This window comes from Mercenaria mercenaria, chromosome 1 (genome assembly GCF_021730395.1).
Source record: "Mercenaria mercenaria strain notata chromosome 1, MADL_Memer_1, whole genome shotgun sequence".
Lineage (NCBI taxonomy): Eukaryota > Metazoa > Mollusca > Bivalvia > Venerida > Veneridae > Mercenaria > Mercenaria mercenaria.
The window spans coordinates 33,126,895-33,140,964 of NC_069361.1; the positions used below are offsets into that span (position 1 = coordinate 33,126,895).

Genomic DNA, 14,070 nt, shown 5'->3' on the forward strand with positions numbered 1-14,070 from the left:
TAAAAATGTTCAACAAGTTGTTCAATGCGCTTATTGCACCAACTGAGGTTAAAATATTTATTGAGGTTCTTTTTCTTGCAATACTCATGGACCTATTTACTCAGTGGAAGAAAGGAGTGCGCGAAGTGACTAAACTTTGTACAAATATTCGAGAATATAAACGTTCATTTAACCAAAGAGCCGATGAATTATTAGTACATATGTGTTAATTAGAACTGGAATGATTGGTCACATGTACGTTCTTGGATGCAGTGGTAGTGAAAGTTCTACAAATTCGTATCTGTTCTCAGGAAGGAAGTTAATCTGTTATTTGGTGTACTGTATGAGGAATATTATATCGTGTGTGATTAGAGCTACTGTATTGTTTCATTGATAAGTGAGCAGTGACAGTATTTTTGCAAATATTCATTACGAGTTGGATTGCCGCATACTTCGAGAAAAAGTGTTTTTCGACCAGTTTGCTACAAACTATGAGTGCGGAAGCATGAACCTGAACAAAAAATTTCGGGGAGTAAATGTCATCTACAATAGGAGCTAAGAACGTCATCAGGTACAACAACAAAATGAGACATTGATTGGATGTCAGTATCAAATATCAAAACTATCGATGACAGTATTCTAAAACTCAAAGAAACAACAATAACACCCCCCCCCCACTCCCCCACAAAAAAAGCAGAATTGGATCTTTCAAGTCAGTGGTCAGCAATATATGAAACAGACTTTGGGTCGCGATATCAAGTATTGAAAATACCTATGAGAGACTCCTCGGAACATCAATGGCAGTGCTTGGATATCGATATTAAATATAAAATGATATGCATACCATTTAGCAGACAACCAGCTGTATAATAATTAACACTATAATTACATTTGAGCCGTTCCATGGGAAAACCAACATAGTGGCTTTGCGACCAGCATGGATCCAGACCAGCCTGCGCATCCGCGCAGTCTGGTCAGGATCCATGCTGTTCGCTAACAGTTTCTCCAATTCCAATAGGCTTTAAAAGCGAACAGCATGGATCCTGACCAGACTGCGCGGATGCGCAGGCTGGTCTGGATCCATGCTGGTCGCATACCCACTATGTTGGTTTTCTCATGGCACGGCTCATTTATGTTTTATTACACGAATATATTCTTTTGTTTATTGTTTAATGATTAACTGTTCACTCTTGCCATGTATATATAGTGTATATGTACTACATGTGTCTATGACCATCTGGTTGATTGAAAGGCATTATTATTATTATTACTATTATTACTATTATTATTATTATTATTGTCAAAAATCAAAACTACCGATGACAATATTTTTAAACTCAGTGGTACATTCAACAGAAAGAAACAGAATTTCGAACGCGATATCAAATATCGAAAGTATTTCTCGATAGAACTTTACATCTCGGTGGCACAACAGAACTAATAAGTCTGGATTGCGATACCGAATATCAAAAATATCTTTGAGAGGATCTAACAATACACCAGCAAAATGAAACAGTGGCTGGATATCGATAGAAAGGAACAAAGTATTGATTGCGATATCAAATATCAACAGTGTCTATAACAGTGGCTGGATATCGATAGAAAGGAACAAAGTATTGATTGCGATATCAAATATCAACAGTGTCTATAACAGTGGCTGGATATCGATAGAAAGGAACAAAGTATTGATTGCGATATCAAATATCAACAGTGTCTATAACAGTGGCTGGATATCGATAGAAAGGAACAAAGTATTGATTGCGATATCAAATAACAACAGTGTCTATAATTGGAGCTTTCAGCTCAATGGCGTAACAACAAAACGAAGCCGAGTTTGGATTGCGATGTTAAATATCAAAAATTATCTTTGGTTTTATTTTACACATCAATGGTAGAACAACTAAACGAAACTGTTTATAATGTATTATATTGATATCAAATACATGTATCAACAAAAAAAAACTATGACAAAAATGGTATACATCAACAAAAACTAAGACAGATTGGATTGCGATTATGAAAAGTAACTATGATACGGTCTTAGAACTCAATGGTAAACAACAAAATGAAGAAGAGTTTGGATATAGCGATACCAAATATCAAAAATATCAAAAGTATCTTTGGTTTGATCTTACATCTCAATGGTATAGATGATTTTACACGAGTTATTGGTTGCTATGCTAACCAGCGGATGTTTTGATTTTAACGCGCATGCGCTCTTTACGTGTGGCAAAAGAACTCTCAACGATAAGAAAACCTACATAAAATTATCATTTTATTACGAATTGTGTTGCCATTATTAAGATAATTTCAGTAAAGTAATTTATTATACAGTATACTTTGATTAAAGACATGCATGTTAATTAATCATATCTTACCTGAAAAGCCTGCTTTATTCTTATTTTCATCAGAAAAGAACAAGCACTTCCAGTCTATTCCACACATCATACAAATATAAAACTTGTTCCTTACATTAAAAAAATTTTTTTCATTACATCTATTTTTCCCACAACTTCAAATAGTTGTTATATATTTCTTTTTCTCCATCTTGAATGACATCTACATACTTTGGGGTCGCGGCTCCTTGTCACTGAAGTTGCTATTTTCGGTGATATACCGGAAATCATTGCGTAACTATTATGTAAACGACATAAGTGACAAAACATAGGTCACCTGGGTAATCAAGACCGTAACTTAATTTCTAAAGTGTCCCCTAATTAGAGCGGATCATAAAAGTTATTGCAGCAAATAAGATGGCTTTGATGTGATATACATAAATGCCTTGGGTCATTAATACCATTAAAAGAACGCACTCGGACTAATATATCACGTGGCAGAGCTGTTATGTGAATCAAACAAGAGGACCATGATGGTCCTGAATCGCTCACCTCTTCCCACATGACCCAGTTTTGAGTATGACGTCGTTTTTTCTATTATTTGACATAGTGACCTAGTTTTTGAGCTCATGTGACCCAGTTTTGAACTTTATCTAGATATTATCAAGATAAAAATTCTGACCAATTTTCATGAAGATCCATTGAAAAATATGGTCTCTAGAGAGGTCACAAGGTTTTTCAATTATTTGACCTATTGATCTAGTTTTCGAAGGTACGTGACCCTGTTTTGAACTTTACCAAGATCCATTGAAAAATATGGCCTCTAGAGAGGTCAAAAGATTTTAATAATTTTAGACCTACTGACCTAGTTTTTGACCGCACGTGACCCAGTTTCGAACTTGACCTAGATATCATCAAGATGAACATTCAGACCAACTTTCATACAGATCCCATGAAAAATATGGCCTTTAGAGAGGTCACAAGGTTTTTCTATTAATTGACCTACTGACCTAGTTTTTGACAGCACGTGACCCAGTTTCGAACTTGACCTAGATATCATCAAGGTGAACGTTCTGACCAATTTTCATGAAGATCTTTGAAATATATGGCCTCTAGAGAGGTCACAAGGTTTTTCTATTTTTAGACCTACTGACCTAGTTTTTGAAGGCACGTGATCCAGTTTCGAACTTGACCTAGATATCATCAAGGTGAACGTTCTGACCAATTTTCATGAAGATCTTGTGAAATATATGGCCTCTAGAGAGGTCACAAGGTTTTTCTATTTTTAGACCTACTGACCTAGTTTTTGATGGCACGTGACCCAGTTTCGAACCTGACCTAGATATCATCAAGGTGAACATTCTGACCAATTTTCATGAAGATCTTGTGAAATATATGGCCTCTAGAGAGGTCAAAAGGTTTTTCTATTTTTAGACCTACTGACCTAGTTTTTGACGGCACGTGACCCAGTTTCGAACCTGACCTAGATATCATCAAGGTGAACATTCTGACCAATTTTCATGAAGATCTTGTGAAATATATGGCCTCTAGAGAGGTCACAAGGTTTTTCTATTTTTAGACCTACTGACCTAGTTTTTGATGGCACGTGACCCAGTTTAGAACTTGACCTAGATATCATCAAGGTGAACATTCCGACCAATTTTCGTGAAGATCTTGTGAAATATATGGCCTCTAGAGAGGTCACAAGGTTTTTCTATTTTTAGATCTACTGACCTAGTTTTTGAAGGCACGTGACCCAGTTTCGAACTTGTCCTAGATATCATCAAGATGAACATTCTGACCAACTTTCATAAAGATCCCATGAAAAATGTGACCTCTAGAGTGGTCACAAGCAAAAGTTTACGGACTGACGACGGACAACGCGCGATCGCAAAAGCTCACCTTGTCACTTTGTGACAGGTGAGCTAAAAATAAACATTTCATGTGATATCTAGTATTTTAAAATCTATAAGAATATACGTTGAAACTTTAATGGACATTTCCTTTTAAAACGATGAAAGTGCATTTACAAAAAATCGAAATTCGTAAGATATGAATCAAATCAAGGACTGTTGCTACACACCGAAGGAAAATAACTGACATAAATCTCTATATTTTGTTTTTTATGTTTACATGCTGGATCATTTTCATATTGAAAATGCATTGCAACAATTTTAAGATGATTATTATTATTTTTGAATACTGAATGAATTGATCCCCATTTGAGTATAATTGGATACAAAACCAAAGGCTGACCTTTGTTAATCGAACATTTCATTTTCAACTTCGACTTTTAATTATATTTTAAAACTTGATAGCAATATTGCAGAAACAGTGAAACATAATGTATGTGAATGTATGGATGAAATTTCCGAATGTGAAGAATTTTTGAAAGAGGAATTTGACACTTTTCCAGAAAAGATACGTATACCCTATTTTTACATTTTACCCAAACTACATAAATGTAAAGATAATTCTTTGCCATTAGGATAACCAGGTAGGCCCATAGTATCTGCATGCAATTCCCCTACTGATAACATATCTAAATATCTAGACAATGTATTGCAACCACATATGCAATCATTACCTTCGTATGTCAAAGATACTACGGATTTCCTTTAAAAACTTAAGAATTGCAGTTTATCATCTAACAGTTATTTGGTGACTTTGGATGTAACCTCTCTATATACGAACATTCCACATGATGAGGGTATTGAAGCCTGCAGATTTTTCTTAAACAGGGACAAGAGTCTGTCTGATACTAGTTTGTCCGTAGAAAGTATATGTAAACTTATTGAACTTACACTTAAGAATAACCATTTTCAGTTCAATGGTGATAATTACATTCAAACAATGGGGAAGGCCGTGGGCAGTCCGTTCGCCCCTACCTATGCATCATTGTTCATGGGTAAGTTAGAGCAAGACTTTTTACAAAGCCAGCAGCTGAAACCTACTTTGTGGCTTCGGTTTCTGGATGATGTTTTCATGATCTGGGATCATTCACTCGACGAATTGAATAGCTTTGTTAAAGCCCTTAATGAATTACATAGCTCTATTAAATTCATGTATGAAATTTCAACAAAACATGTGTCATTCCTGGATGTTGATCTTACAAAAGATACCAGTAATAACATATGCACCAATGTACATGTTAAAAATACTAACATCCATCAGTACCTTCTCTACTCCTCTAATCATCCAAAGACTTGTAAAGATGGTATTCCCTACAGTCAGGCTAAGCGATATCGTCGTATTATATCTGACGATAATCAATTTGCTAAATCTCTGGACACTCTACGTGAATTTTTCAAATCCAGAAATTACCCAGACAGTGTAATAGATGCTGCATTTAACAAGATGCATAATGTTACACAAGACGAAGCTCTGAAATACAATAACAATTCTGATCAGGTTGATATTGTGCCTTTTGTTACTGAATATAATCCCTCCCTCCCTCCCTAACATTGGTAGTATCATACATAAATACTGGGATTTATTTAAACTATCACCAAATGCCTCAGTCCAACAGTTGCATTCCTCTAGACCCGTGTTAGCATACAAACGTGGTAAAAATCTTAAAGACTTCCTTGTAAAGTCTAGATATTCTGCAATGCCCCCTACCCCCATCAGCGCCCGTTCCAGCAAATGCTACCGACCTAGATGTACACATTGTAGCAAGATAGTAGAAACTGATGAATTCGTTAGTTCTTCTAATTCTTCTATGTATAAACTTAGATTTAATACAGACTGCACATCATCAAATGTCATTTATGTCATAACTTGTAAAAAGTGCAACATGCAATATGTGGGTCAAACACGACAACAGGTTTCTAAACGTATGAACAGTCATAAATTTGACATTAACAATTTCAGCCATCCAGCATATGCTAGCGGTGTGGCTGCCCATTTCAACAGTACTCATCACAATTTAGATGATTTCAGTTTTTTACCAATTGACATTGTTGATAATGATTTAGATAGGTTACTAGGTGAAACATCCTGGATTCACCAGTATTTAACCGTGCACCCATCTGGCATAAACACCAGCGTATTGTTTACTGTGTGATTACAGTTACCAAGTAAATTTAATAGGGTCCTACAGGTTAAATATTTTCACTGTATAGTATTGTTTTTAATATATTTTCTAACTTTAAAATAATATTAATAATTTTTGTAGAAGTTAAGAATATATTGGCTCTATTTTCCAGCATTTTGATATTTTATTGCCGTTTTATTACCTCCCCTTATTACTGCTTCAAGGTCCCCTTTTCGCTGTTTGACTGCATTTTTTCTTTAATCGTATTTTAATGAAAGTTTTTAATTTTTTGATTGTTTCTGTAATTATATATGTGCGGTTAGCTTTTAAATTAATGTTATTTTACTATTTATATAATTATAAGTAGATCTATCGTTAATTATGCTTCACATGTATACTTCAAAATTTGTCATGTAGATATGTTGGGTTTTATTTTTTCTCTGCTTCATGTTGAAGAAATATGTTTTCGATAAATACCCGCCACATCATTATGATCCGTATCTATATGTACATTAATACAAATATATTCTATATTTGGGTGGTTTTCAAAATAATGAAGCTTTTTCTTTTCTCTCACCTTACTTTAATTCAGTTTAGTTTTAGAATGTATATTGGGACAAATTATATCCAACTCAATGTAGTCAATAAATGTGTGCAATTTCAGCTTAATGACTCAAACAGTTTTAAAGTTATTTTAAATTATATAGCTAATTTTGTCCCCTGTGCACCCAAAAAAGTGTGACATTTTACATGAAGTATAGTTTTCAACTGTGGCTTACTTTTTAAAACCATGCTTTATTGTTACAGCTTTGGCTTTTTTGTGTAACTTAAACTCTGCACATTTAAATAAAATACTTCTTTTCATTACCTACATCTTATTGTTACCAATATTTCACATCTTGTAATGGAACCCCCTTCACAAAAAATAGTGAAAAAAATACTAAATTTAAATGTTGAACACTACAATTTCATAACCCTATTACTTTTCTAAAGTCTTAATGTTTTTCTAAGGTCTTTATCCTTTCAGCTGTGAAGACACGGTATGATTTTTTTCTTTAATAAATCAACTTTCTCAGAAACTTGATGGATGTCTATACACCTAAAAATGTCCCCTGTGCACCTTTTCAGTTGTTAAGAGTCAGATTTCTTTTATTCTTTAAATAAAATGGGATTTTACTTTATTTTCCTTGAAAGGGAGTTACAACAGATACAAAAGCAGGGTTCAACTTCACATATTACTGACTGTTAAACATTCACAGAGCCAGAAGTGATGTCCCCTGTGCACCCTTTTTTGACATTATATCAATTATCATAGCATTACAGTAATTTGTGGTGGCAGTTCTATATTCTTAGCAGTGTGAATGCAAAATTTAGGCATTACTTTATAATTTAGCATTATATAAGAAACCCTGGACAATTTAAAATTCATTGTTTGCATTTTCTTCTGAAGTTGCCAATTTTCAAGTTTAAAAGTGGAAACATCAATTTTATTGCTTCTTAAGCTCATAAGTTTACCTAAATATGTAATGTTCACTAGTAAATATTGTGTAGTTAAAAGAATTTTACTTACCATGAACATATTCTATGAATAAATATTTTGATACAATTTGTCCCCTGTGCACCCTTTTTAGTAACATTATAAAGTATGTATGAATTTTACTATTCCATTTTATCATGCATGGCATTTTGTCATTTTTCTACTATGAATAAGCATTGCATGTAAACTAAATGATTTCAATGTGTTAGTTATGTATAAAGTCACTTATTTTTTCATTTAAAGCATTACATTCTGTTGAATTTTCATGTGTTTGTAGTGAAATTTTTCAATTTTGTAGTTATTATGTGGAATAAACTATTTTTTAATAGTATTTGTCTAAAGTTGATTACCATTAGTCTTTTTATGAATAGAAAACTAATAATGGATGAATATTACACTGATCTTCAGTATGTGTCCCCTGTGCATCTGTAAAATAACTCAATTTTGAGCTGACAATTCTAGAAACAGTCTTGAAATTTGGCATGTGGTTTATAAACATGCAAAGTGAGAGAAAAAAATAGGTTTTATAATCATATGTTAGTTATTTTGCATTCAGCAACAACTTTTCTAGGTAAAGTTTTATTTTCATGTCAGATTTGTGCAGAAAGGGTGATTTTAAAAACCAGTGTCCACAAACATATGATTAAATAAGGTTCAAACCATACACATACACCCATTACTTATCATTTATGTTGAAAAAATTACTGTTATACATATTTCCTTGTCATAAAACACTGCAACATTTATCACCCATCTTATGGGAAAATCACTGAACTTTCGAATTAAAGGCTGAAATATTTTCTTATTGGCATGTCTCAACACTTTCTGAGAGTTATTTCCTTCAAATTTGAAGTATTTGCTATCATAAAAAATAGGTGACCACCCTAAGAAATAAGTTTAAATTTTCAACCCCTATGTCACACTTTTGCTTCATAATTTTGAAAACCACCCATTTGCGCTTTTTGTCACAGTGACGTTCGCGTCCAAACGGATGTGACGTCGTTTGTTTTGTACGTTGTTATTTCTGACGAAGACATAAAGGTCGAAACTAGTCAAGAATGTGTTGTCTTGGTATTTTTAAATCCTTTTGATCAATTATATTTTAAGTATCATGTAAGCTAATTGCGACATGTAGTAAGTTATGTGAAATCACGTTAGGAAAAAACAAAGTCTTTGTTATTACCTAATTAATTCAGGGAAAATATCTTTATTTTTCTTAACCTAATTTTGTTGAGATCAAATTTGCCGAATAAATAGTCTATTAATCTAAAATCATCAATGATAATGCGCATAAGTTAAAGCTGTGGGTTTGCTAAGATCTACATAATTATATTTTCCTTTGCCTTTCGGTGGATATTTACTATAAAACAAACTCATTATTGATCTTATAGATTAAAATACAATATAACTCTAACGTAATTTATATTATGCAGTCATGTCTTTTTGCCCTATGAAGAATGCGCATGCGCGAAAATTGTTTCCCGCTGCCAAGGAAGTAGCTCTCTGTAAAAAGGTCTATAAGAATGCAACAAAATTATAATATATCAATAAATATCTATCACAGCGTCTTATAACTCAACGCTACCTCCAGAAAAAGGAACAAGGTTTGAATTCCGATATCAAATATCAAATGTATGTTTGACAGGATCTAATACAAAAAAAGAAGAGAGATATTCAATTTTACAATAGCCTTTTACCCCTACAAAAGCATAAAAACTGAAAGACTCTAAATGGAATAAATTTTGAGTTTTCTGTCTTCAAGAACTATTGTTTTATCAAACTGCATGCATTATTTTGAAATATATTTATTGTTGATGCTAATACAAATACATGAAATATGTTTAACGTTTTGAATATAATATTAAATATCAAAGATCAGTTTTGTTATCTATATAAACATTCTATGTCAAGAGATATAAAATACCAGAATCACAGATGGAATAAATACCAATCCCACAATTCCATCCTCCTCACATGGCCTCCCTGCTCAATTTAACCAAGGCTGACAAGGCCTCTCTGTGATATTGCTAGTTTTCAACCGTCTCTGTTCAATTCGTAATTTTACTTGAAAACAAGCATTTTACAATTTATTTTGTTAATATTATAACAAGTTTTAAAAAAATTATTTAACACAATCGAATGGTGGGTTTGGGGATTTTGTTTGCCTTGGTGGTAAAATTGAACAGGTGGGGATTTTGACTCTCTGGTTGTAGTTGGGGAGGTAAGAGGGATACCCAAAATAGATCTGTGACCTTTTTTAGCTCACCTGTCACATAGTGACAAGGTGAGCTTTTCTGATCACCCTTCGTCCGTCGTCCATCCGAGCGTCTCGTGCGTCCGTGCGTCAACAATTTCTTGTCTGCACGATAGTGGTTTCATTTATGATTTTATTTTAACCAAACTTGCACACAACTTGTATCACCATAAGATCTCGGTTCCTTTCTTGAACTGGCCAGATCCCATTACAGGTTCCAGAGTTATGGCCCCTGAAAGGGCCAAAATTAACTATTTTGACCTTGTCTGCATAATAGCAGCTTTATTTATAATTTGATTTTTACCAAACTGGCACACAACTTGTATCACCATAAGATCTTGGTTCCTTTCTTGAACTGGTCAGATTCCATTATGGGTGCCAGAGTTATGGCCCCTGAAAGGGCCAGAATTAGCTATTTTGACCTTGTCTGCACAACAGCAGCTTCATTTATGATTTTATTTTAACCAAACTTGCACACAACTTGTATCACCATATGATCTTGGTTCCTTTTTTTGAACTGGCCAGATTCCATAATGGGTTCCAGAGTGATGGCCCCTGAAAGGGCCAGAATTAGCTATTTTGACCTTGTCTGCACAATAGCAGCTTCATTTATGATTTGAATTTAATCAGACTTGCACAAAACTTGTGTCACCATAAGATCTAGGTTCCTTTCTTGAACCAGCCAGATCCCATAATGGATTCCAGAGTTATGGCCCCTGAAAGGGCCAAAATTAGCTGTTTTGACCTTGTCTGCACAATAGCAGCTTCATTTATGATTTGATTTTAACCAAACTTGCACAAAACTTATATCACCACAAGATCTTGGTTCCTTTCTTGAACTGGCAAGATTCCTTCATGGGTTCCAGAGTTATGGCCCCTTAAAGGTCCAAAATTGGCTATTTTGGCTTTTGCAGCCATATAGAGACTTCATTTATGGTTTTATTTGATACAAACTTCCAAAATATCTTCAACAACAATAAATCTTGGATTCCATGACAAATCAGATCCATTCGTAGGTTCCAGAGTTATTTATATCTGATTACCTCCTCTGATTGTAATCAAAATGGATTTATATCAGTAAGTACTTATAGGACTTATTTGAAATTTCATTATTGTCATTAGTTGGACTGAGCCAATCAGGGTAGATAACTATGGACTGATTTCATGTCAAATTACCTCCCTTTATTTCAAATTAAAATGGGTATATCTCCGTAACTAATGAAGATACTGATCTGAAATTTCATTTATGTCAACAAATTTATTTGGCCGATACTTCTTTTGTTCACTTACAATAATTTTTTTTTTAATTACTTTCATTTTACGTTACTATTAATAGCTTATATTTAGTAACTTTTTTATTATTGGCCGTAGGGAAAAACCGAGACCACTTTTCTGTGGTACAACATGGATTGTACCTCCAATTTTTAGGTGTATTTTGACATATCTGTACCTTGTAAGAATTTTTTTTTCTTTTTGGTTAAATTTCTTCCCTTTGTTCTTACGGTCCTTTGGACTTAGATATTTTTTCTGAGGACCTTCTTGTCCTCAAGTGCAATGATAACAGGTGAGCGATATAGGGCCATCATGGCCCTCTTGTTTTAGTTTTAGGCTTAAATTTGAAGTCCATATGCTAAATTTGTATTATGTCTTGGTTCTGGCAAAGTTATGTGTATCTTTTTGAAGAAATAAATAATTTCTTAAGCGTTCATCGCAAATCACTATACTGCAATTAATCATCATTGTAGTTGCTTAACGGACAAGTTTAACTTTTTTACGACAACAGTTATTCATCGGCACAATATTCAAGGCAAAATACTCTTTTTAAACACGGTGAAGTACCATGCAGAGGGTATCCTCGCCCGCACCCACATCCTTGGCTACCCCAATGTCTGTCTTTACACCTGATACACCGAATAAAACAACCAACCGACGAAACCATAACAAAATGACCGAATAACGTTACTACCACCTATATATAGACATGGTAGGGAACTTAAGTCCGTGTAAAAGGATTATACTATTGTCCGTAAGTATTGACCTGGCACTTGTGAATATTCCTTTTATATTCTGAAATTAATGTTTGGTGTCCCAACCTAAATTGTGATCGCAGTCTGGTCAGGTACCATGCTGTTCGCTTTCAAAGCCTGTTGTAATTAGAGAAATTGTTAGCGAACAGCATGGATCCTGACCAGACTGCGCATCTGCCCAGGCTGGTCTGGATCCATGCTGGTCGCAAAGTCACTATGTTGGTTTTCCCAAAGCACGGCTCATTTATTTTTTATTTATCTGCAAACTTAACAGACGGGAAAACTGTCACACATCATGATTTTTTATGAAAAGAAAATACCATTATTCACCATTATTCACGTGCATGTCAGTAAACCTTTGTAGGAAATTTCGACCAAAACATTTTAATCGTTTCCAAGATCTATGACGTATTATATTCAAATCAGAGTTGTGGGTATTGTTTCTCCTGGTGTAGACTTTGATAGTAAATAAGTAATTTAAGTGTCTAGTCAAAAGCTTTGATAGTAACAAAGATATTTGACATTATCAAAAACCTGTCTGTAATATTGTTCCATTATAGCTTCTACTTACCTATAATCATAACTCTGTCAAAATTCAAATCAGTGTTATGGGGATTGTTTCTCCTGGTGTAGACTTTGATAGTAAATAATGTTTTAAGTTTCAAGTCAAAAGTTTTGATAGTACATGTAACAGAGATATCTGACTTTATCAAAAACTTTAACCAACAGTGACAGCGACGCTTGTACGAGTGCAATAGCTCTAATTTTTCTTCAAAAAGTCGAGCTAAAAATGCATACATACAACTTTGTTCAAGAATCTACTTTCTTAATCCTAATGTGTCAGAGGAGACAACATACCTTAAAATATCTGAAGTAATCCTTTGATAGCAGGCTCTTCATTCTTGGATAAATCATCCGGTTGTTGAGAGAATCCAGACTTTCAACTTTACAGGAACAATCATCTACTTCTCCTTGTAACTGAAAATATAATCCAGATTATGCCCAGCATAATGGTAACTGAAAATTCCCTCACAGACATGGCTGATTCATATGAATATCAGCCATTTCCCATTTTTTAGGTTATCAGCCATGATTATTAACCATGCTGGCAGTATCTGGTTAAAGACCCCTTGCATTATGGAAAAGTGTGAAAACATGGATCTATTCTAACTTGGCCAAATTCGATTGCAAGTTAAACAAAGAAGAAGCTTAAGCTTTGTATATTCTGCAATATGGCTGATGCACTGATCACAAGGAGAGCATTACGAGTCATATGGCATCAATTAATATGACGTCAAATTGCTGCATAAAGCCCAGTTCTTTGCTACTCGGATAAATGAAGCCCAGCATAATCTTTATCAAAATATTTCAATCAACATGCAATCTTGAATGAAAACAATCAAAGCCTTCTTGTGGTTTATCGCCTAATTTACCATGATTCATCATTCAGATGCTTCGATACTCAGGCTACATCCTCATGGTTCAATTCCTGTGCATCTGAACTCTGAACACGGTAAATTTGACATCTTATACTTAGAAATTTAGTGAACAGAAATGACAGGGGTACATGACTTGAGCTTTTGCCGAGTGATTTGCAAAACAAACTGGGCATCAAGCAAATTCACATTAAGGCAGGGTTCCCACACTTTTACCTCTATGAAATTTAAGGACTTTTCCAGGACCTTGTTGTGATTTTCAAGGACCTCTGTACGACATATAGGGTTGTACGTTCCCATCAATTTTTCTAGATTCAGTGTAAAATTATAAGAATAAGAGGGTCATGATGGCCCGATATTGCTTAAACGTTTCTACTTAATAAATACAGGCTCTACAAATTTTCTTTTTTTTTCATTTTGTTTCCTTACTGTCCTGTTTACTGTCCTCAAGCTTTTGTTTCTCAA

The 14,070-nt window shown here is 34.1% G+C and overlaps 1 protein-coding gene across 4 annotated transcripts in view; it reads right to left on the bottom strand.

The window, feature by feature from the left end:
* The window catches only part of LOC123542009 (ERO1-like protein alpha), a 55,441-nt gene that overhangs the window by 40,048 nt on the left and 1,323 nt on the right, over window positions 1-14,070 (bottom strand). For 3 of the 4 annotated variants that reach the window (XM_045327639.2, XM_045327673.2, XM_045327661.2), the window contains exon 2: window positions 13,028-13,147. The exons of the other annotated variant lie outside the window; for it this stretch is intronic. In XM_045327639.2, coding sequence (XP_045183574.2) covers window positions 13,028-13,147 — 120 coding nt within the window. The remainder of the gene's footprint in view (window positions 1-13,027; window positions 13,148-14,070) is intronic. 4 annotated transcript variants of the gene reach the window in all.